Source organism: Peromyscus eremicus, chromosome 15, assembly GCF_949786415.1.
Source record: "Peromyscus eremicus chromosome 15, PerEre_H2_v1, whole genome shotgun sequence".
NCBI lineage: Eukaryota > Metazoa > Chordata > Mammalia > Rodentia > Cricetidae > Peromyscus > Peromyscus eremicus.
In genome coordinates, this window is record NC_081431.1 from 33,537,952 (window position 1) to 33,562,954 (window position 25,003).

General features: G+C 40.6%; 2 protein-coding genes across 3 annotated transcripts in view; one reads left to right on the forward strand and one right to left on the reverse strand.

Annotated features, from left to right (window-relative positions):
- Positions 1-2,216: 2,216 nt before the first annotated feature.
- Positions 2,217-17,054, reverse strand: Cenpl (centromere protein L). 2 transcript variants are annotated; one of them, XM_059280371.1, is made up of 5 exons: positions 16,830-17,054; positions 14,625-14,798; positions 12,383-12,634; positions 4,504-5,046; positions 2,217-2,385 (listed from the first exon to the last, which is right to left on the reverse strand). In XM_059280371.1, the coding sequence occupies exons 2-5, from the start codon at positions 14,793-14,795 to the stop codon at positions 2,314-2,316; spliced, it is 1,038 nt and encodes a 345-aa protein (XP_059136354.1). In that variant the 5' UTR covers positions 14,796-14,798; positions 16,830-17,054; the 3' UTR covers positions 2,217-2,313. The 2 variants fall into 2 exon arrangements, with proteins under 2 accessions (XP_059136354.1, XP_059136356.1); XM_059280373.1 differs by lacking the exon at positions 16,830-17,054 and adding an exon at positions 16,554-16,701.
- A 27-nt stretch (positions 17,055-17,081) lies between these two features.
- Dars2 (aspartyl-tRNA synthetase 2, mitochondrial) overlaps positions 17,082-25,003 on the forward strand; it is a 31,216-nt gene continuing 23,294 nt past the window's right edge. The window contains exons 1-5 of the mRNA XM_059280374.1: positions 17,082-18,197; positions 19,069-19,168; positions 22,225-22,291; positions 22,671-22,772; positions 23,364-23,459. Of these exons, the coding sequence (XP_059136357.1) occupies positions 18,074-18,197; positions 19,069-19,168; positions 22,225-22,291; positions 22,671-22,772; positions 23,364-23,459 (489 nt within the window). The 5' untranslated portion in view covers positions 17,082-18,073. The remainder of the gene's footprint in view (positions 18,198-19,068; positions 19,169-22,224; positions 22,292-22,670; positions 22,773-23,363; positions 23,460-25,003) is intronic.

Below are 25,003 nucleotides of genomic sequence, written 5' to 3' on the forward strand. Positions count from 1 at the left end.
CTGTACAAGTTTGGACTCTCACCAGAAATGGAGGAGTGTTCAGCTTACTTCATATCCACAGCATGAACTGTCACTTCTGTAATTGATCTTAGCCATTCTGACAGGTATAAGATTTCATAATTTCAAAGTCGTTTTGATTTGCATTTCACTGATGGCTACAGATGTTGAACATTTCTTTAAGTGTTTCTCAGCCATTTGAGTTCCCACTTCTGAGATTTCTCTATTTAGATCTTTCCCCATTTTTTAAATGAGTTTTCTTGATATTTGGGATGTTAGCCCTCTATCAGATGAGTAGATGGTAGAAATCTTTTCCCATTCTGTAGCCTGCTGTTTTGTCCAAATGACGGTGTTGTTTGCTGTGCAGAAGCTTTTCAGTTTCATGAGGTCCCACTTCTTGTTGATCTTAGTGCCTGTGTCTATCAGTGTTCTGTTCAGAATGTCTTCTCCAGTGCCAATGCATTCAAGGCTATCCCCACTTTCCTCTTCTTTCAGGTTCAGTGTGTCTGGTTTTATGTGGAGGTCTTTGATCCATTTGGAGTTTTGTGCAGGATGATAATTATGGATCTATTTGTGTTCTTCTACATGCAGCCATGCAGTTTGACCAGCACCATTTGTTGAAGATGCTGTCTTTTTTCCAGTGTGTATTTCTGGCTTCTTTATCAAAATCAGGTGTCCATAGGTGTGGGGATTTATGTCTGGGTCCCCAGTTCAATTCCATTAATCAATGTCTGTTTTGGGGCCAATACCATTCTGTTATTATTACTATACAGTACAACTTGAAATTGGGGATGGTGATGCCTCCAGCAGTTCTTTTATTATTCCAATTGTTTTAGCTATCCCAGGCTTTTTGTGTTCCCATATTTTCTTAGTTAGGGTTTCTATTGCTATGAAGAGAAACCATGACCATGGCAATTCTCATAAAGGAAAATATTTAATTGGGGCTGGCTTACAGTTTCAGAGGTTTAGTCCATTATTGTCATGGTGGGAAGCATGGTGGCATACAGGTAGACATGGTGTTGGAGAGGTAGCTGAGAGTTCTGCATATTGATCCACAGGCAGGAGGAGAAGTGCCACAATGGCCAGGCATGAGCTTCTGAGACCTCAAAGCCCGCCTCCCCCCCACACACACACACACACATACACCCAGTGACACACTTCCTCTAACAAAGCCACATCTAATCCAACAAGGTCACACTTCCTAATAGTACCACTCCCTATGGACTTATGGGGGCCATTTTTACTCAAACCACCCACATATGAAGCTGAAAATTGTTCTTCTAGGGTCCATAAAGAACTGTGTTGAATTTTGGATGGAAACTGCATTGAATCTGTAGATTGCTTTTGGGAGGATAGCCATTTTTACTATGTTAATCCTATCAATACAGGAGCATGGAAGATCTTTCCATCTTCTGATATCTTCTTCAATTTCTTTTTTGAAGACTTGAAGTTTTTGTCATACAGGTCTTTCACTTGCACAGTTAGAGTTACTCCAGGATATTTTATACTATTTGAGGCTATTGTAAAAGGTGTTGTTTCTTATCATACAATACACAGCCACCACTCTCTCCTAAGAATCAGAGGGCAACAGAACTAAGGAACAAGACATCTACCCAACAAAGACAAGAACAGGTATCAGCATCTCAAATTATAATCTTCCCAAACCCAGATGCCTAGATATCATCATAAAAACATAATCACTAACAGCCAGAACAATATGTCTCCACTAAAGCCCAGCAACCCTACCACAGTAGGCCCTGAGAACTGCAACATAGCTGATATACAAGACTTTTTAAAGATCTTAAAATAGCCCTTATGAATATGATAGAGGTCCTTAAAGAGGAAATTAATAAATCCCTTAAAGAAATCTACAAAAATACAAATAGTGGAAGGAAATTAATAAAACAGTTCAAGATCTAAAAGTGGAAATAGAATCAATAATAATAATAATATAAAAACTGAGGGAAATCTGGAAATGAAAAACTGAGGAATTTAAACAGAAACCTCAGAGGCAAGCCTCGCCATCAGAATAAATAACCTAAATCAGAAACACCAGATTTTAGTTATGTTTATTTGACTAAGGTAGATGCTTTTATATTAACAACTCATCATCTTCTATGGCATCACACATGACATGACCACAGTGATACTATGGGTACACAAGCACATGAACATGGCTCACCCACTACCAGCACTGTGTTCTAGATCCACCTGGCACCCTGAGAAAACAGGTGCTACATTTCTTCCACTGCCCCACTTGGAATAGCAACTCAGAAAATAACTGAAAGGGTTTATAGGTGCAGTCCATACGAGAAGTCACTCAATTTGAAAAATTGCCAGTTCTGTCATATATGCCAACACACCAATAAGATATTTATGACACAGAATCTGTAAAAGAAAAAAAAGAAAAGATTTTAAAATTAAGATAGTATTATGATGACAAAGCAATTTGATCTTGGGTGTTTTTGTTTATTTTTGTCATGGTTTTTATTTTACTTATTTATTTTTAATTATGTAGTTATGTGTGTAGGTATATGCACATGAATCCAAGTGCCAGAAGAGGCCAGAGGCATCTGATATTTTGGAGCTAGAGTTATAGATAGTTGTGAACTGCCTGGTGTGGCTGCTGGGAACCCAACTCAGATCCTCTGCAAGAGCAATGCAGTTCTCAACCAGCTGAGCTTAGTTAAAACTAATTTTAAAAGGCCAGAAGAGGGTGTTGGCTCCTCTGGAATGAAGTTCCAGGTGTTTGTGACCTCCTCAGTAGGAGTACTAGGAGATGGACTCTTGGGCTCTCTACCAGAATAGTATATGCTTTCAACCTCCTCAGTATGAGTACTAGGAGATAGACTCTCGGGCTCCCTACCCAAACAGTACATGCTTTCAATCATTAAGCCATCTCTCCAGTCCTTGCTTCAGTTTTCTGAGACAGAGTCTGAAGTACCCATGCTGGCTTTGAACTCCCTATGTTGCCAAGGATGACCTTGAACCACTGATCCACCTGCCTCTACCTCCCAAGCACTAGTATTACAAGCATGTGCCACTATATTAAGTTGCTTTTGTTTTTAATGCTTAGCTCTTCTCATCAAAATTATTTTTCAGCCTATTATTTCATTTTGACCTTCCAGGTTGAAAATGTGAGTTATATAGTACTCATGGAACATAAGACATAAAAGTTCAAATATTTTTGAACCTTTTCCTTTTATAAAAAAAGTTATTGATTTTGTGTCTTTATGGATGTATGTGCATGGCACAGCACACACGTGGAAGTCAGGAGGATTGAGAATTCAACATCATCTCCAGCTACATAATGAATTCAAGGCTAGCCTGAGCTACATGAAAGCCTTCCTCAAAACAAAACAAATCTCATAGAAGAAAACAGTGGTCACCAACAGCTAAGGAGAGATAGAGAGGGTTACATAATGGGTAACAAAATACAACCAGGTAGGAGGAATTAGTTCTAGTGCTTTTACAGCACAGTTGGGTGACTACAGTCTACAATTTATTAACATTTCAAAGTAACTAGATAATACCAAGACAGAGATGGAATTGCTAATTACTATAACTCAACTCTTCTTACGCCATACTATGCCTGTAACTATGTACAAATAGGACAGAAAGAGTGTATGTAGCTCAGTGGCTGAGGACTTGCCTGACGTGTACAAGACACTATGTTCAATTCCTACCACACACACAAAAGGAAAAATACACAGAAAAATTTAAAAGTAGAAAGAAAAAGTAGAATTAAACTCTGTTAAGAGTCTTAACAATGACAAAATAATAGGAAGCATTCACTGGATGTATATAGGGACATGTATTGGTGAAATTATTAAGGCTACCCACTACAGACATGTATTTAAATATGCCTTAAGGGGGCTGGGGAGATAGCTTAGTGGCTAAGAGCACTGGCTGCTCTTCCAGAGGACCCAGATTCAATTCTCAGCACCCACATGACAGCTCACACCAAACTCTGGTTTCAGTGGATCCAAAGGTTTCTTCTTCTGGCCTCCATGGGCACCGGGCATAGCACAAATGTACAGACACACATGCAGGCAAAAACACCCACATACATAAATTAAAAAATTAATATATATATAGTTTCTTTATAGAACATAAAAACAATGTCTCTGTAAATTTCTTTCTAATGGCAATAGAAAAGCCTAGAAGACAAAGATGACATTCTGTTGCTGGCTATAATTTTATTCCACACATAAAAATGCTGTTATTTTAACAGTTATTTCAAAATTTGTCCATTTTGAAAATTTCAGTTGCTTGAGGGTAATTCATATTACTCAGCTCTACACTACACAATACATAGTGCCATTCCACTTAAGGCCAGCTCTAGATGGCTAGAGACACTGGTGGGTCATTTATAAAGCATAAAATAAGTCTCTCTAGTGTCTTGAACTACTATGCATTCAAGTGTGTTTCTCCAGGTAAAATATAATCACCGCACATTTGGAAACCATGACAAGAAAAAGTTTAATTAGATGCGTTCAAACTAACCTTCAGTTTTCCATCAGTGTGTGCTGAAGCTACAGACGTCGAGACACGAACCAATCTTGTGGCTGATAAGTGAATTTTGAAATGCCTATGGAAGTGTGAATAAAGGCAGTCCATAAACAAGTCAACCTCCTCCTGGGTAACCTCCCCAGGTGTTTTGTGGACACTGTCCCATAAAGCTTTTGCATCCTCTGGATGAATTGCATAAGAAATATCCAAGCTTTGAGGGCTACAGGGCACAGACCAAAACAATTCCGTAGTAGCCACATAATGGTCCATTTTGCATGCAGTCCACATGGCAGCCATCCAGGAAAGATTAAACGCACTGATTGCTAAAGGACTGAAGCAACAGTCAAAGGTCTTCTGAAACCAGCCTCCGATTAGAGATGTATTGGACTCTGCTCCATTTGCAAGGAATAAGGGTAGACAGGTGAAGTCTTCGGAAACAGTCTCCAGAAGACTCTCTCCAAAGACACAGCAGAACCAACCAGTCCACAACACTTTACCTTCTCTGTGCTCACGTGATGACTGGGAATTGGAGAGAATCTACAAGGGAAAGCAAAACAAGTCCATTAAATTCAAAAGACCATTTACTCTAAATTTCATCTTCTCAAAATTAGTGAGTATATTAAAAATAAGGCCAAGCATGGTGGCACATGTTCATAATTCCAGGCTGACTCAGGAAGACAAGGAGTTCAAGGCCAGACTTGGCTACATAGCAAGTTTGAGGTTAGCCTGGTCTATGGGATACTGTCTCAAATAATAGGATAGATAGATAGGTAGACAGGAAGAATGGAGGGATGGAAGGAAGGAAGGAAGGAAAAATAGATGAGAGAGAGAGAGAGAGAGAGAGAGAGAGAGAGAGAGAGAGAGAGAGCGAGCAATAGTAACAGAACTCTTGTGGGGTTAACCAACCACTTTCCAATTAGATCTGAGGCCTACTCCACAGGAAGGAATTCATGTCCAGGACTATAAACATAGGCTCTAGTGGGCAAGGTACTGCTGTTTTACTGCTAAGTGGGCATAAAGTCCCTATTGAATTGTCTTCTAAAAATATTTATGTTGTGCTCATAGATGAATAAATACTGTTGTCATCTTTGGTCCGAGAAGTTTCTGTTTGCTGTGGGCCACAGTTACCACAGAGGCTTACAATCGGCCAGTGCTGAGAGTAAGTGGAGGTTCAATAGATCCACATCACTCCGAACACTCAGGGAGAGCATGCATGGAAGGGTAGAGCAGAGGACGAGGTGGAAGGATATGGAATGCTGCCTTGAATTGCACTCTTGACTTCTCAGCAGCTGTGATTACCTGCCGAAGAGTGGGTTCCTAAGCATTCTGACTAGAAAGAGGGAAGAAACTCACAAAGCCCCACCCATCCCTGAGGATATACAGGCAGTTAATGATCTTTAGTGGAAGAGCCACTGGCAAGTTGCCTATGTGCCTGTAACTAAGCCCTCACCCATGTTCCTGTCAACAGCCCTAACTAAACTCCTTGGGTCACCAAAAACCAAGACAGGAAAGTAGAAGGGGAAGCAGTTGGGAAGAGGAGGGAGATCAGCAGGAAGGAGGGACACAAGGGACAATAATCAAAATGATCATATACATGTATGAAACCCATTATTATAAGTAATTTATATATGCTAATAGAAACACATTTTAAAAAAGAGCACAAAACAAAAACCCAAAACCAATCCAGTGCTGGGTTACATGTGTGAGCTACCATGTCCAGCTTCTTTTTTTTTTTTTTTTAATTTATTTTATTTATTTATTTTTTTTCCGGAGCTAAAGACTGAACCCAGGGCCTTGCGCTTGCTAGGCAAGCGCTTTACCACTGAGCTAAATCCCCAACTCCACTTCTTTTTTTTAAATACCGTCTCTCTCTTTTAATATCTGTAATCAAATATGTATTAAAACTGATTCTTAATAAACTCCAACTTTGCTTCATTAAAAAAACAAAATTAGCCAGGCGGTGGTGGCACACACCTTTAATCCCAGCACTGGGAGGCAGAGATCACAGGCGGATCTTGTGAGCTCGAGGCCAGCCTGGACTACAGAGTGAGTTCCAGGAAAGGTGCAAAGCTACACAGAGAAACTCTCACGAAAAAAAAAAAAAAATTAAAGTGATAACAATAGCTGATAAAAAACCACAATGAGTAACTTCTCTAATTATTAGAGCTTATCAAAATATTGACTTTTGGCCAATATTTTTCTATACTAGAAATAGAGCATATGACAAGACCTTGCCAAAAACCAAATTAGGAAATTCTTATATGGTACACTCAAGTACAATACCTTGGGGAAGGAAAAAAAAATCTCAACTTTAGAAAGGACTACAGAAGAGCTCCACGTCCAACAGCTTACATTTGCCATTAGAGCCGGGCGGTGGTGGCGCACGCCTTTAATCTTAGCACTCGGAGGCAGAGCCAGGTGGATCTCTGTGAGTTCGAGGCCAACCTGGGCTACAGAGTGAGTTCCAGGAAAGGCTCCAAAGCTACACAGAGAAACCCTGTCTTGAAAAACCAAACAAAAAAACAAAAACAAAAAAAAACAAAAAACATTTCCCATTAGAGAGGAACAATTCCCACAGCAACCCTTTCCATCAACTTAAAATGTTCTTCCATATGTTACGTACAGTTCCCATCGACTGCATCACCTTCTTCACTATGGGCATGTAAGACAAATAAAATCCAATCTCTCTTCTACAGGAAAAGCCCCTCAGACACCTGCTGGTCCATAACACATACACTGTCAAGTTCAAGGTCTCCAGTGTCTTCAATCCATTCTTCCTAGGACATACACTCACAAGTTCTCTTGCACTCTTACACTCTGACCTTCTTATGCATAGGAGCCATCCAAAAGTGAACATATTTACTTCAGAAAAGTTTAATTACAAAGCCCTAAGAATCAAACTCAGTGGCAAAGTACATAGTGTATACAAGGCTCTAGATTAGAAAAAAACAAAACAAAACTCTGATTAGATCATCATCTTTGACCTAGGTTGTACTATTAGTATAATCTAAGATTACAGACCTCTAGTTTTTAGTTGACAGCTTTATATAAAAAATGTCCAGGGCTGAAGAGAAGGCTCAGCAGTGAAGAGCACTTGTTGCTCTTGCAGAGGACCATGTTCGATTCCCAGCACCCACATGATGGTTTACAACCATCCATAATTCCAGTTCCAGGTGATCTGATGTCCTCTTCTGACCTCCAAGGGCACCAAGCACACATGTGGTCAGACATACATACAGGCAAAACACACATAAAATAAAATTAATAAATCTAATTTAAAAAAAATTTAAAGGCCCAATACATTCATCTATGCCATTATATGTAAAATGTAAATCTCCTCTCCACCTAGATTAAGGCAGTAAACTTACTTCTACCAAAATTTAAAGCTCTTTCAATTTGGCCCACTGTGCCAATCTGTTCAAGATAGTTTAAAATCTTAATTACTTTCCCATGACTAACCCCTCAAATTTCCCATTGTGAATTACATAGTAAACATTGCTTCAAAACATTCATAATAGTTTTTGTTAAAGTACTGACCAGGGCAACATTTAAATTTTTGCCCCATCATAGTTTTTGTTTTTCAAGAAAGGGTTTCATTGTAGAATATTTGTTTAATGATGCAAAGATGTGTTGCATTCTTTTATGTTGCGTTTGTTTAACTCTGTAAAGCTGTGTTACTGTGCCTACCTAAAACAACTGATTGGTCTTGCTGAACGTCCAATAGCTAGGCAAGAGAGTTGCAGGCAGGGCTGGCAGGCACAGAGAATAAATGAGGAGAGAGAGAAGAGGGAGAAGCGAGAAAAGGAGGAGAGAAGGATGCCAGGGGTCAGCCACCCAGCTACACACCAGTCATGAAGTAAGAAAGAAAGAGAGGTATGTAGAATAGAGAAAGGTAAAAGCCCAGAGGCAAAGGTAGATGGGATAATTTAAGAAAAGCTGGCTAGAAACAAGCCAAGCTAAGGCTGGTTATTAATAAGTAAGACTAAGTCTCCGTGTATTTATTTGAGAGTTGGGCGGCGGGCTCCCAAAAACTAAAAAAAAAAAAAAAAGAAAACCTACTATAGGGTTTTTCTGTGTAGCCCTGGTTGTCCTGGAACTCACTCTGTAGACCAGGCTGGCCTCGAACTCAGAGATCTACCTACCCCTGCCTTCGGACTCCTAGGATTAAAGGTGTGTGTCACCACCATCTGACACCATCATATTTCTTAATAAAGGATCACTTAAACAGTTTCTTTTATCATATCTCCTTATTCAAGAGATTATGAAGGATTTAAACATTTCCAAGACCAAATATACTATATATATCATACTTTCATGACTTAAGAGTCCTGTAAGCTTATCAAGAAATGAGATTTTGAAACCTGTTGCTTTCCAAAGTGGCTGCAAAAATTTTTTGCAATGCATGAGGATTCCAAGTTCTCCACACCTTCAATCACATTTATTATTAATGTTTTGTTTTGCTTTGTTTTGTTTTTGAGACGGGCTGTCCTAGAAATCACTACATAGACCAGGCTGGCCTCAAACTCAGAGACCTACTGCTTGCCTCTGTCTCTCAAATGCTGGGACTAAAGGCATGCGGCACCATGCCCAGCTGTACTATTTTGCTTTTAATTTATGGTCTGTGGTAATGATCATGCTAGTGAAAGGCTTTGATTTGCACTATGGAAAAGATAATCTTTTCATGTAATCACTGGAAGTTTGTGAGGATGACTTTGTGATGTCCCTTGTAAGCTAAATTCAGCAAAACAAATGGAGATTTGAAAATCCTTAGACTAATGCTCTGCTTAAAATTTTGTTTTTAATTGTGTTTAATTGTATTTTTCTTCTAACTCCTTGAGCTGAACACTGCCTTGGGTAATCATCCCTGGCTTGTAATATCTTCATTACATTTTAGCTTTTTTTTTTTTTTTAATTCTCTTAGTAGTCTTTCAGGTATTTGAGGTCAGAATCATTTGGAACTTGCCTAATAACTGGAAGAATCCTCATGCTATATGGTATTACCATCACTGGAGCTAACAGTGAAGCAGCCATGTCCACCAAACTGAGCATCCCTCTACAGCCCTATCCTGTAGGAAGTGGACTTTTCCTTAAAAAGTCAAATAGCGCCAGGCACAGTGGTGTACATTATAATCCCAGCATCTGAGAAGTGGAGGGAGAAGGATCAAGGCCAACTCAGCATGGCTTAAATTACTGTGAGTCCAAGGCCACCCGAGGCCACATGAGATCCTATCTCAAAAAATAAACAAAAGAACAGGTGAGGGAGGCCAGATATTAAATATTTTTACTTTTGCAGGATATATGGTCTCTGTCACAACTAACTACTTGAAGTCTCCAGTTATAGCCCAAAGGTGGCCATAGACAATACAGAAGCAAATGAAATTGGCTATGTTCCAAGAAAAAAAATTATTCACAAAAACAAGAAATAAGTTGGGCACGGTGGCATACACCTCTAATCCTAGTACTTAGGAGGCTGAGGCAGGATTGTCCCAAGTCTGAGTATTAGGTCAGCCAGGGCTATAAAGCAACACTATCTTTTGGGAAAGAGAAAGAAAGCCAGTCTACACATTAGTTTGCTAACCTTTAATTTATACAAATGAATTTAATCTTTTTTCTACAGCTTGAGAATTTAATTTCCTTTTTCAAAGATAAAGATTAGTTCATTTGAGCTGGGCACAGTCACACAAATTTTTAATCCCAGAAACTGGAAGGCAGAGGCAGTCAGATCTCTGTGAGTTCCAGGCCAGCCAGTGCTACACAGGAAGAGCCTGTGTCAAGAAAAGGAGAAAAGGTGTATGTGTGTTGTGTGTGTGGAGCTGGGGGCGGGGGGAGCACACACTTTTAATTCCGAGCTCAAGAGGTAGAGGCAGGAGGATCTCTGTGAGTTCAAGGACCTTCTGGTCAACATAGCAAGTTCTAGGTCAGCCATCCGGGGCTACACAATAAGACCCTGTCTCAAAACACCAAAGCTAATCTCTTGACTAATAAAAGACAGGATTGTTGCTTTTATGCACAACTAACAGGAAGAGATATTAGCATTGCATTTCTGAGAGTCACATGGCACCACATACCATATGGAATGATATAATACACACGATTTTACTAAAATTTTGCTTCTACGAGCTAAAACTTAAATTTAAAAAAAAAAAAAATCAATGAATTATAGTGTGCTGGTTAGTTTTTAGTCACCTTGACACAGCTACAGTCATCTGGGAAGAAGGAACATCAACTGAGGCATTTCTACTCCAGCCTGGCCTCGTAGACAAGTCTCTGGAGCATTTTCTTGATTAATGATGGATATGGGAGGGCCCAGCTCACTATGGGCAGTGCCACCCTGGGCAGGTGGGCCTGGATTGTGTAAGAAAACAAATTGAAAAGGCCATGGGGAGAATGCCAGTAAGTGGTGTTCCTTCTGGTCTCTGCTTGAGTTCCTGCCTTGGCTTTCCTCATGAACTGCAAGCCAATTTATAAACTCTTTCCTCCCCAAGTTGCTTTTGGTCAGTGTTTTATCACAGAAAATAATTAGAAGCAGGGTGGCACAACCTTTAATCCCAGCACTCCAAAGGCAGAGGCAGGCAGATCTCTGTGAGTTTGAAGCCAGCCTGATCTACAGAGTAAGTTCCAGGATAAACAGGACTATACAGAGAAACCCTGTCTCGAAAGAAAAAAAAAAAAAAGGAAAGAAAGAATAGAACTAGAACATTCATCTGTATCTACAAAAATGTAGAATTCCTATTTATGAGTAATTATCTATAACACTGATTAGCCAAAACACAAAGTATGGACAGTGAGATCCCAATTTTAAGACTGTGCTGATTCAGATAAACAAATAGATGTATACCAAAATGTTAAATTGTGATTTTTAAAAAATTCTTATTGTGTGTATGTGAGTGCATGATTTGAGGGCATGTGTGCCAGAGTAGAGTGTAAGGGCAGAGGACACCTTTGTGGAATCAGGTCGCTCCTTCTACCACCAGCCTTGCCCATGTGCCGAGACTTGCTGAGCCATCTTGACAGCACAAGTTTCTTTGTTTGGTTGGTTTTTGTTTTTGTTTTTGTTTTCTTTTTGAGACAGGGTTTCTCTGTGTAGTTTTGGTGCCTGTCCTAGATCTCGCTCTGTAGCCCAGGCTGGCCTTGAACTCACAGAGATCCGCCTGGCTCTGCCTCCCGAGTGCTGGGACCGAAGGCAGTGCACCACCACTGCCCGGCTTGCCAGCACAAGTTTCTTAAACTTCTTTTATACCTCTGTGTGTTTTCTAAAGTCAACATCATATTCCACTCACAAAAAAATTTCCTACACATGTAGGAAACAAGTTAAGTTAGCCATCTCTAATTATTATAATATAAAATAAGATTAAAAACCACAAGCTTTGGGTCAGAAAGATGGCTTAGCAAATTAAGGCACCTGAGTTTGATCCCTAGGATCCTACATATTAGAGAGAACCAATTCCAGTAAGTTCTCCAAATTCCACAAACATACTGTGGTACACAATCACATACATATATACATAGAATTAAATAAATAATAAAATAAACAAATACATAAATGTAATCAAAAAACTTTTTAAAAATTTTATTATTATTATTATTTTTTAATTTCACGTGCATTGATGTTTTGCCTGCATATATGTCTGTGTGAGTGTGTTAGATCCTATGGAAGTGGAATTACAGACAGTTGTGAGCTGCCATGTAGGTGCTGGGAATTGAACCTGGGTCCTCTGGAAGAACAGCCAGTATTCTTAATTGAGCCATCTCTCCAGCCCCGCCCCCTCAAAAAAAGACAAGCAACAAGAAAATACTATAATTTCCATTCCAAACCAACAAAACATTGATTTTCCCCCTCTCTGAAGCAAGTGCTACGTACATACTACTATACCTGCACAAGAAATGCTTCAGGGTCCCTTTGTGTTCCTTTCACTCCAAGTAGAGTGGAAAAAATCACTTTGATGTTGAAGTCTTCTCCCACTTCCACAGCAAGTCCTTTCTGCTTTTCAGCAGCAATAAATGCACTTAGAAGTCTAGAATATTCTTTGAGATTAGTATAGGAGAATTTATACAAGGGAGTTAAACTATATACAGTCCATTGTTTGTGGAGAAGAAATGCAACCTTCTGAGGATCAATTTCTTCCTAAAACAATAAAATCAAGATAAAGGTGTTAAAAAGTAAAAACATGAATAAAAATTTAATAATAGCAATTTATATATTTAATAAAAATTTGGTACATGATCCTGTATTCCTAAGGTTAACCTCAAATGGAGCTTGCAGGACTTTATAGATCATTAAATGGTCCTCTGCCTTTGCCTCCCTTCCTGTGTGGAAAACTGTTCCCCTGGATGTTCATACAAGAAAGCTCTCCATTTCATTCAGATCTGTCCTTAGTTATTATCTAAGAGGCCACTCTAAAGTAAATGTATCACTCCAAATCTGTCACTATCTCCTAACCCTTTTATTTTTCTTCATAGCACTGACTACGATCTGACATTTGATATATGTGTGTGCATGTGTGTGTTTTAGTGTGTGTGTGGTCACGGAAGCAGGAAAGGGACTATGAGAGGGAAGGAAGAGCTCCTATGGGTAGAGATAATAAGGTAAGACAGTACACAGAAAGAAAAGAAAGGAAAACTATTTGGGAGGAACAACAGGATCAGATGGGGAAGAAGATGAATAATAACAAAGTATAATATATATATGAGCATGCCACAGGGAATCAGTCATTTTGTATGCTCACTTAAAAATTAATTTAAAAAACAAATGTGAGCCAGGCATAGTGGTATATGACGGTAACTCCAGCTCTTCTGGGGCAGACAGAAAGATCACCCACAAGTTCAGGGCCAAATTGGCCCAGTCTACACAGTGAGTTCTAAGCTAACAGGCTTGTACAGCAACACTCTGCCTCAAAGAAACAAAAACAAAAGTAAACAAACAGAAAACAAACAAACAAACAAAAACCCCATAGGATATAAAAGTACTGACAGTCTAAAAGCTCCTAACTTCCTCCTGAGGAACTTCTAAAGCCCACATTTTCTGACATTGTCTCACAGCTCCAGCTGTCTTTTAGAACAAAAGTGTATGTGTGTGGGTGTCTGTGATTTGAGGACAATGTTTGTCATAGTTACAGCATTCAGTGAAACAGCTACATACTTTTTCTTACGAAATGAATGGGAAAATTATAAAAATAAGAAGCACTAAACTAGACATTTCCATCTTTATATAAAATATGTCGAAGGGGTTGGAGAAATGGCAGAGGACCTGGGTGTTCTCAGCGTCCACTTGATGATTCACAATCATAAGTCACTCCAGTTCTAGGGAGTCCAATGCCCTCTTCTGACTTCCTCAGGCATACATGTGGTACATATACATACATGCAGGCAAAATACTACACACTAGGAAGTCATGTAGGTGCACGTATGTAATATCAGCTGGCAGGAGGAAGGAAGGAAGGAAGGAAGGAAGGAAGGAAGGAAGGAAGGAAGGAAGGAAGGAAGGAGGAAGGAAGGAAGGAAGGAGGGAAGGACAAAGTCTCTCAGGCTGAGGATGTAGTTCAGCAGTAGAACTAAGCTGAACATACGCAAGGCTCTGCATTAAACCCCCAGTAGCCCCACCCCCCACGCCTGAAAAGCTTTCTGTCTAAGAACTATTATTTTCAGTACCAGCACTAGCAATTCTTCTTCAAGAAACGTCATAAGAGACAAAACTTGACTCCTATCCCAAAAAGCACTAGACATACACCATGAGCAAGAGGAGAAAGCTACATTGAAGGTACCAAAGAACCAAAGGTACAATAGAACTTATGGAAAATGCTAGACAAGAATACAAATTTCAATCATTGAGAAACATCATACAAATACAAAGGTGAAGAACATTCCAGTCAAACAAGGGAAAGTATGAGTCTATATTCTTCAAAAATGCCAATGGCACAGAAGAAAAATAGTGAGGAAGTGAAATGGAGTAATGGAGATTAGGAGGAACAAAACACAGTGTGGTTAAAGTGTGAAATTGTTTTCTTAACTGCTCCTCGTTTATCTATTAGCTGAGAGGTTAAATTGTTATGTAAATTGATGCATTCTTATTCATATATTTTCAATCACTGACCATCCTAAAGGCAAACAAGTCATACCTGCAACTGCGAACATTGGGGAACTTTCCTTCGAGGTGGACTGGGAAAAAACGAACTCTGCCTCCTGACCGATTCCAGTCGTTTCTGCAAAGGGGTGGCACCTACAAAGTAATCTTTCAGATTTGAGGGACCTCGTCTAGGAGTTGGTCCTCGTGAGTCATAAGGATCCATGGTCTGCAACAAGAAAAAAAAGCAACTCTAGAATTCTAAGCACTAAAGTTAACTCATGCACACTGCTCTACAGGTACTTCTTACTCTCTCTCCTTCCCACTCCCTCCCTTTGCCACAGCATCCTCTTATTTCCTGTCTTAGTCACTGTTCTAGTGCTGTGAAGAGAAATGCCAAAACAAGAACTTTATAGTATGAGCTCTAGAATAAGTCAAACAATGTTTTTGATGTTGCCAACAAACAATACATGTTGCCAAGCAGACTTGCAAGACCACCATGAATGATGGGCAAAACAGGGGCTTCATGATGACCCTAAAGAGCTGCCTCTAATCTGGCTTGCCAATTTCAAAAAGTTAGGGAAGACAGGAAGTGAGTTTGTGTGAGCACACACAAGACAGAACATTCATGACAAGTGGCTTGGTGGGTGGATGGCTTTCTCCCAGGGTCCTTGGAGGTTGGAAGACTCTATCAGGGGAGCCAAGGCCAGTCCTAAGAGGAAAGGTAGCTACCTCACAGTATGCCCCCCTTTCCTGAAGGAGGCTGCAAAGCAACAGCAACAGAATGTCCAGGCACGACTGGCCCCAGATGACCAACAAAAAAGAAAACCATGTTCCCAAGCAGGAGCACGGCTCAACCCTGAGGGCTTTGCCACTTAACACCCTCAGCAGCCAGAAAGAGGTGAACTTTCTAGTCAAAAAACTGGAGGGTATCTCTACAGACACAACCCCACACCAGCAGCCTGTAGCCAAAACTTGACCTGCAGACGAAATGCCTCAACTGATGCCTTCCAAACCTGCCTGTATAAGGGATTTCCTTTCCTACCAACCCTCCCTCGGCCAGAAAAGCGACAAAACTGAGCCAGACAAGATTTGGAGTAAAGACAGTGCAATTGTCAATGGATTTGTTGATCAACAATTGGGACTAAAGTGGTTCCTGTGGTGATGATGGTCTGGAAAGCATGAAGACCCTCACACATACCTCTGGGGGCATGGCCATTTCCTCCTCCACAGGAGTGGTATACCACAGAGGAGGGTGGTGGCAACATTCTCCAGGGAGGGTAAATCACCTGGAAGAGCCAGTTGTCTATATTAGGGGAATAGTAATCTGGTGCCATCAATTCCTCCTCCATCGGCTTTGGGACCTTAGCTTTGTCTAGATTCTCCAAACTCCAGGGTTGGTCAGATGGCTCAGCCAGTAAAGGAACTTGCAGCTAAGCTAGATAACCTAAGTTCAATTCCTGAAACTCATACAGTAGGAAAGAACTGACTTCTGCAAGATGTCCTCTGACCACCATACCCATAGAACACACATGTACTATGTTTAAAAAATAAAATTAAAAACATCATAGATAGGGATGCAACATTTAAATAGGCATTTTTCATTTTCCCATAGGCATTAAGTATTTCCATGATGTGAGCCTTCCAGTGTGCACTTTAGTGGGTTTAAATTACAGAATTGTTCTTTGAAGCATGTTATCTGGTATAATAATTGCTAAGCATTCATTATTTTCCAGGTTTGTTTGTAATCACTTAACAAATACCACGCCTTTAACAAATATTCTCCTTTTGTTGGGGGGGGGGGTGTTTTGTTTATAAAGAGTGACTATGTAGCTCAGGTTGGCCTAGAACTCACAGCAATTCTCTTGCTTCAGCCTCCCTTGTGCTGGGACACATCTAGTACTCCTCAAATGACCCATTATGTAAGCCACTATGTTGCCAGTTGACAGAAGGGCAAGGGTCCGAAATAGTTCCCAAGTTTTACCCTTCCAGCAGCTTTTTAGTATCCACAGAACAACATTGCTTGCCGAATCCTCTTGTACTCAGTTCATAACACACAACTAAAACTCAGTTACTTCTCATGAAAAAAAGGGCAATATTGCCACAACAGTCAACCGGCTGCCCCAATACCAACGCTCATCTGAACGTTAACTCCAGTGTGAGTCCATCTAAACACACAAAAGCATTGGACAGACAGTGACCTCACAACACAGCTCAAGGCAGCACATAGTCAGCCCAGGGCCCACCCAAAACATCTTACCAAAAATATGTCGTAACGATGCTGTCATCCATTCCGGATGCACGAATCATTCTTCAAGTCTGGCTCCAAGACTAAGTCGAGAAGATATTTTTGGTTTTTTCGTTTTTGGGTTTTTTTTTTTTTTTTTAGGAAAAAAAGAAAGCGGCCAAAGGCCAAACTGACTGTTAAGAGAGAACCGAAGCAATCCCTGGTGAGTTCAGAAGAGACATCAAGGCCAGCGAGGGAACCCTGGCCCCCTCAGACGCCGGCAACACTGCCACTTCACCGTGGGAGAGACAGTTCCGCTTCCTAGAGGCCCGGCTCTGCGACCCTCACTCCTCCGGAGCTAGCGTCTGCCCACGGAAGACAAGGTGTCCCGGAAGCCCCTTCTCGGAAGCTCTGCTGTGATCAAAAGTAGAGCTAAAAACTCCCTTCGCAAAGGCGCAACTCCGCGCACTCCACGCCCTCCGGTTTAAAATCATTTCCCGACTCGCTCTGCGGCCGACGCGGACAGCCTCTTCTGTGGCCCGCCGATTTCACGTAAATGAGCAACCCACGTCGCCATTTTAACTGAGGGCAGAGCTTTTATCAGTCCCGTCAAATTCCCGGTTGCGCCGCGTTGCTCTTCCGTTTTACAACCGATGCGAAGCTTTCTCTCAAATTTCCGCCCACAATAAACATGGCGGAGGCGCCCTCGCTCTGATTGGCCGAATACCTTACGTCAGTTTGGCGCTCGCAGGGCGTGAGAGGGACTGGCTTCGGAACGTGATCTGTGTCGGGATTCGAACCTGCGAGCACCTGGGATTTGTTCGCTTTCAAAAATTCAATATGGGCCGCCAAGTTCAGGAGATTTGAAACACGAGGTTGAACCTCCTTCTGCTTATGCCCTGGTCACCTTGGAGAAAACGTGGGACTAAAGGAAGGACGCGCGCCTGGTGACCGGCCTCCCCGGGTCTGGACTGGGCTGGGTCGCGCTCGCCCTGCGGTTTGAGATCTTTTGGTGTCTTGGGGCTGCAGCCTTGTTTAATTAAAGCGGGGACTGATGCACTGAAGGTTTTGCCCTGTCCGCTCACCCAGGGGCCCTAGAGACCGACTTTGCGGATTAATCTATATTGTACTTATGTTCTGCGGTGGCGGGTCTGGATGCATTTGAGTGGGAACTGGAATTGTAAGGGTTCCCAGGTATTCCGGAAACGGAGTTTTGAGCACCACCACACCCGCAGCGTGGGATTCGTGATTGTCTCTGGCCATCCTGGGACTTCAACATGTATCTTGGTTCTTGGTTAAGTCGTCTGTGCAAGGGTTTATCCAGACCCATCGGAAAGACCACCCAGCCAATCTGGGGTTCTCTCTCCAGAAGTCTGGCGTTGAGTTCACAAAGAATTCCAGGTGAAAGCAGCGACGAGCTCCCGCCTGTTTCTGATACCTTGTTTCCCCAGTCTTAACTGCATTTTTATAGTAGGTCATTCATTCTATTCATTACTTATAATCAAGATTTTTTCCTTACTTAAAAAAAATAATAATAGCCGCCCATAGGACAGTCTGTTTAGTTGATACTATTAATATAAAAACTAAAAAATAATAATTAAAATCTTTTTCACACTTTTAATAATTTATTGTTGTACAAATGATTATTATAAATTAGATTTGTACTAAAGCTGAATAGTAACTGCACTGCCAAACAGATAATTTCTAAGATCATATTTCACTTGGCAAAGAAACATGTAATATTTAAAATTGTACAACTGCAATTTTAGGTCCATGCAAGTGCTAGGTCATGTAAAAAGTTTAGATTTCTAAACAGAATGCAGAATTTTACTTTGGGATAGTAGTTCACTTGGGCTTTGACACATTTGCATGTAAACGCAAGAGAGAAACTGTATGATCTAGCCTATTTATAAACCTCATCAGGCTTATCAAGATGGTTCAGTGGGTTGAGGCCCTTACTGCCAAGCCTGGGAACCAGAGTTCATTCCCAGACCCATATTGTGGTTGGAAGAAGAGAACAGAATCCAACAACTTGTCTTCTGACCTCCCCAGGTGCACCATGGCACGTGGGCTCCCACTTGTATGGTACACACACACACACACACACACACACACACACACACACACAAATGTAATTTAAAAATTTTATTAACTTCACCCATTGACCTGAAACACCTAATATACCATGAATGAAGAATATTTTAAACTACAAATATTTTTACTGTTGCCATTTAAACTGTTTTTTTAATTTTTTTTTTTTCTTTTTTGAAAGAATTTAGTAGCTTTGTTGCTCGGACCAACACATGTGGAGAATTGCGTTCTTCCCACTTAGGCCAAGAAGTCACTCTGTGTGGATGGATTCAGTACCGAAGGTAAATTAAGGCAAATGGTTTAGGAATACATGAAGGTTGTATTCCCAAGCAATTCCAATCTTTACTAATTTTTACCCAGTCAGAGAATTATATTTTGTCATTTTTGTAGTTCTCTCAGAAGTCACTGCATTTTCCGTTCTGTTTTGTTTTGAAAAATTCTAATAGTGTCACTCTCAATAAGGGTGTAGTGACTAAACCTGGTCCACCAGTGGACTGAAATAATCTTGAGCTACTGTTGAAAAGTTTTTATAACCAGCAACTGGGAATAGACCAGAAGCCTGTAAGCCAGCTGAGAAACAGCAATACTGGGGGAGAAAGCTTGCTTTATTCAGAATTTCAGTAGAGAAAAAGCTTAAAAACATGAGTAGTGATTTCCTTAGGCTCAAAACCCGTTTGTTGTTTTTGTTGTTCATCTCTGTGTTCCAAAACATATTAGCACATTAACTCATATTGAAGAAGTCCAAACTGTGGATAGATATTGGCCACTTAAAAAAATTTACCTTAGCTCTTAAGAGTCTTCAGCATGCTCAATACAAGCATTGTCTTGGCAAGAATCTTGTCCTTAACTTGCTTATTTATAACTGTGTCAACACTGTGCTGAGTGACAGGTAGACTCTTGCAGTTTTTCCACAGTAACATTCTTGGCACATTTTTTTTAAACTGTATTCATTCCCTTGATGTCTTTAATATCACTCTTGTAGAGTCACGTGTATGTGGACAAAGGAATACCCCTGTGCTTTCCAAAAGGCCTAAAGAACATACGTCAGCTGTCTTTCCCTTTGTGTGTGCTTTTTAATGAATTACTGGAAGATGGCTGTACCGTTGCTTCCCCTTTTGAGATTTTATTTATTTATTTTTATGTGTGCGGGTATTTTGCATGTATGTATGTCTGGATACCATGCACATGCCTGGTGCTCACAGAGGGCAGAAAAGGTTGTTTAATTCCATGAAACTAGAGTTACAGACAGTTGTGAACTGCCATCTGAGTGCTGGGAACCAAACCTGGGTCCTCTGGAAGAGCAAGAAGCACTCTTAACCTCTGAGCCATCTCTCAAGCCTGTTTCCCCTTATTAATAAACTACTTAAAATAAAGGAAAAATTTAAGTTTTGTTTCTGAAATAATAAAAACTTACTCTTAGAATTTATTCCATTTTCATGATTACAGATATTATAGAAAAGAATAGACAAACAAAAATAAAGTAAGTGATATGCTGGTTAATGTAGCTTACTAACTTGGGTTGAAGGCAGGCAACATAAACTCGTTGTACTTTAGACTTCCTCCATAGGTACTCCACGTCCTTCTGAACAACAGTGTGAGCTCTAGAATAGTGTTCAGTGTTCTTGAAGCTTTCACATCTTAATCCAGCACCTCTCTAAAGGGGAAGGCAGCTTTTACCTTTACTATTACTAAAAGCTGCCTTCCCCTTTACTATTCCAGGACACCAGCAATCTTGTTTTTTGTTGTGGTGGTTTTGTTTTGAGACAGGGTCTTACTGTATACAGCTTGCTGGCCTGGAACTCACTATGTAGACCAGGCTGGGCTGGAATCCACAGAAATACACCTTCCTCTGCCACCTGAGTGCTGGGATTAAAGACATGCGGCACCATATCCAGTTACTAGCAATTTAACTGTTATTATGTAGAAATAAAACCATACTCCTAAGTTAACTAAAACTGATTGTGCCCAGATTCGTTCTTGGAACATTAGCTCTCTCAGAGAAAAGACTTCATAGCCAACTGCTTTCAAGAACAGTGACCATAATAGTACAGTATACCTGGTGCCCTTTGCAGCAAAAATGAAGAAGTCAGGTTGCCCTAACCATCATGTGAGTATATCGTCGTCGTTTGCACACGGGGCATAGTTAAAGCTGATTCCAGACCGTGTATTACAGCCATAATCCCAAGACCTATTTGGTTTTAGCACATTGAGTTCCTGTAAGATGCTAGCACAAATGAGAAAGGTAGTTCCTCGTCTTCTTCAAGTAAGAAGAAAGGAGGCATCAGGAAGAAATAAAACTCTTCTCCAGAACCCATCAAGTCTCACGACTGTCTTCACAGCCGTAGTTAACGAAATCCATAGTCCTCGATTTCCTTATACGAGAAATCCATTTTCATGTGGCAGGCAAGCTCAGGAAATGTTTTCCGGGGCCGGAGAGATGGCTCAGGAGTTAAGGGTGAAGTCTGCTCTTGCAGAGGACCCATAGTTGTTTGCCAGCATTTACGTCGGGCTCATGACTGCCTGTAAGTCCAGCTGCAGGGGATTGATGCCACTGGCCTGCCAGGTACCTGTATCCACATGCACAGACACATAGTGAAATGAAGATGAATCTTTAAAAAGAAGTAGTTTGCAGGCTTTTCTTTGTGTGATTCCCAACTTCTAGTTCAGTAGAAACCTTTTCTGCTTTCTCAGCATACTCCTGATAGTCCTTTAAGAGCCTGGTACACAGGTCTGAGAGTTCTCTGTCACAAATTTCACTGCAAACAAGTGATTGCATGCTTCTCTGGCGCTTCAAAAGAGATGCTGGCAGCAACCACATTCGAAAACTTTTAAGTCTAGGCAGGCAGGCAGTGGTGGTGCACACCATTAATCCCAGCACTGGGGAGGCTGAGGCAGACAGATCTCTGAGTTTGAGGTATGAATTCCAGGCCACCCACAGCTAAACAGTGAGACCTTGTCTCAAAAAAAGAAAGAAAAATTTAAATCTTTTTTGTCATTAATAAGCCACATATATCAAATTAGTAGCTATATGAATAATTAATAATAATTCAAATTGAAAAAAAAATTTGGTCAGGTATGGCAGTACATGCCTATAATCTCAGCTAGTTAGGAAGCTGAGGCAGGAAAATGTCAAGTTCATGGACAGCCTGGGCAACAAGGCCTGACCCTTACCTAAAAAAGAAAAAAAAGTCATAAGATAGTTGCATGAATAAAGCTTATGAAAATGCACAATTATAAAAATGGAGAAATTACATGGAATTTTTATTACTAGTTTTGTCCTTAAATTTTGAGCTGAGGTACTTTATTCTCAAATATTCTTTCTTTTTCCATTATTCAGGCAAAACACCTTCTTAGTTCTAAGAGATTGCCATGGTCTTGTTCAAATTATCATTCCCCAGGATGAGGTAATAAAAGGTTTTATATTATTATCTAAAAGCTTCTTTGATAGGATGTAGTGTGAGCTAAGTAGTTTGATCAGCATGTTTGAAGTATTAATTTCAGGAGTTAATTGTTAATAAAAATACAACATTAAGATATGATAAACTGTAGGAATAAAGAGAGGCCCTGTCAGAGGAAAGGAGGAGGGAGGATTCTCGGTGGTCTGTGTTATATGGAGCCAAAGTGGCAGTGGGATTTACCAAATCTTGTAATAGCATCATTGAAACAGCTCCAATATTACAGCAAGTAAGCTGTGAGTATCATTTTTCTGAGCTAGAGGCTTACTGAAGAGTTTTGTAAGTTCATTTGTTCTTAGAACTGACTCGCCTCCCCCGTATTTTGCAGTCGGCTGCGTCTGTGAAGAAGCTTTTATGTGAAGCCCCTGTGGAATCTGTGCTGAAAGTATCGGGGACGGTTATCTCCCGGCCTCCAGGACAAGAGAACCCAGTTAGTAGTTTAGGAAATAGAAAGTTTGTCTTTGTGCAGTCTCAGTGTCTGCTGCGTATACATAGCGCCCCTTGTGGACACTTAGCGCTAAAGTTCCTAAGTTCCACAAGTGAACTGACAGGTGTCAGCACACCCATATAAGTGTGCACAAAGAGACATGTTGACCATGGCAAATACATAATGATTTTTGTATAATGATTAATATAATGATACATATTTGCTGATCTTAGGAGCCACAGATATAAATAAGAATGTAAAAATTATATTTTTGGTTGTGAGCCTCGCCTTTAACGGCTGAGCCATCTCTCCAGCACGCCTTTAATCCCAGCACTGGGAGGCAGAGGCAGGCGGATCTCTGTGAGTTTGAGGCCAACCTGGACTACAGAGTGAGTTCCAGGAAAGGCGCAAAGCTACACAGAGAAACCCTGTCTTGAAAAACCGAAAAGAAAAAAGAATGTAAAAATTATAATCTACACTGTAGCTTGACACATATATGTATAGAAATACATGTGTTTTACAAATGTGTATTATGTGTATTGCATAGATGTCCTGAAAAATGATTTTCTAAAATAGATCTTTTTTTTTTCTAAGAAAATGCCAACAGGTGAGATTGAAATCAAAGTTAAAACAGCTGAACTCCTGAATGCCTGCAAGAAGCTACCCTTTGAGATTAAAGACTTTGTGAAGGTGAGGGCCTCTCATTAATAAAATTAAGTATGTAGAAAGTGATCAAAAATATCAGAATTTGTAAAGAAGAAGTTTGCCTTCTATAAAATGAGTATTTTATTACCAATTATCCTAGTGAATTATTCTACAAACTGACAGCTTGTTATGTTATTGGAGTTCATACAGGTTGAAATGTATTCTGTCTTTAATAGAAATGTATTCTATTGTTCAAGTTTCTCCATTGCTATTGTTTAAAGTGTTGAAAGAAGATTTGTATCTAGCTTGAAAATGGCAAAGTTGCATAGGGGAATCCTTTTCCTATTAAGTTAAAACTTCTAATAGTACGCCAGGTGGTGGTGGCGCATACCTTTAATCCCAGCACTCGGGAGGCAGAGGCAGGCGGATCTCTGTGAGTTCGAGGCCAGCCTGGTCTACAAAGCGAGTTCCAGGAAAGGCGCAAAGCTACACAGAGAAACCCTGTCTTGAAAAACCAAAAAAAAAAAAAAAAAAACTTCTAATAGTAATAAAACGTATACTTAGAACAATTCTTGACTTACCAACCATAGAATTAAGGATTTAGGATGATCTTAGCTAAAATTTTCAAAGCGTGATAGAGGTAGCCAGCACTGAGTAAGTATACCTAGATTTAAAAGTATAAAAGGAAAAAAATGTATACCCAGATGATTTTAAACTTTGTCATAATTATAGGCTTGTATATACTTTTGTGGTTGTTCATTTGGTTGGTTGGTTTCGGTTTTTTTTGAGGCAGGGTCTTGCTATATAGCCTTCACTCTCCTGGAACTCACTCCATAGACCAGGCTGGCCTCAAACTCACAGAGATCCGCCTGCCTCTGCCTCTTGAGAGATGGGATTAAAGGCATGCACCACTGCGTCCAGTTTATATACCTAATTTTTAAGCCAGTCTATTAAAGTGTTTGTGTGTATGTATGTGCACACATATGTGTGTATGTCGAAGCCAGAGGAAAACCTTGAGTGTGATTTCTCAGGCACTGTCCATCTTTAGACAGGGTCTCTCACTGGCCTAGAACTCACCAAGTAGAATAGGCTGGGTGGCCTGCAAGCCCCAGAGATCTGCCTGTCTGCACCTGCCTTGTGCAGTAATCACAAGTGTGCACTACCACACCCGGCTCCTTGGGTCCTGAGTACTGAACTTAGGTGCTTGTGCTCACAGGACAAGTCGTTTCTCAACACTGATGGTTGGTTTGAAGTCAGCTTGGCACAGCCTAGAATCACATGAGAAAAGAGTCTCTGAGGGGCTGTCTAGATTAGGTTGGCCTGTGAGCATGCCTTCAGGGAATTTCCTTAATTGGATCAATTGGTGTGGGCAAATGAACCCTGTAATGAAGGTGGCATCATTCCATGGCCTCCGCCCTGGCTGAATGAAAAGGAGCAAGCTGAGTACTGGCATGTATGCGAGTCCTTGCTTTCTGCTCTTGGCTGTGGTGTCATGTGACCAGCTGCTTTAGTCCCTGCTTGACTTTCCTGCAGTGATGGGCTGTAACTAGAACTGCAAGCCAAAGTAAACCTTTCTCCCTTAAGTTGCT

Coding starts and splice junctions, on each gene's coding strand:
- Cenpl (XM_059280371.1), bottom strand. CDS start 14,795: ATGGATCCTTATGACTCACGAGGACCAACTCCTAGACGAGGTCCCTCA. Junction 12,635..14,624: donor CCCAATGTTCGCAGTTGCAG/GTATGACTTGTT, acceptor TTATTGTTTTAG/GAAGAAATTGATCCTCAGAA. Junction 5,047..12,382: donor CTGAAGCATTTCTTGTGCAG/GTATAGTAGTAT, acceptor TTTCCCTTGTAG/ATTCTCTCCAATTCCCAGTC.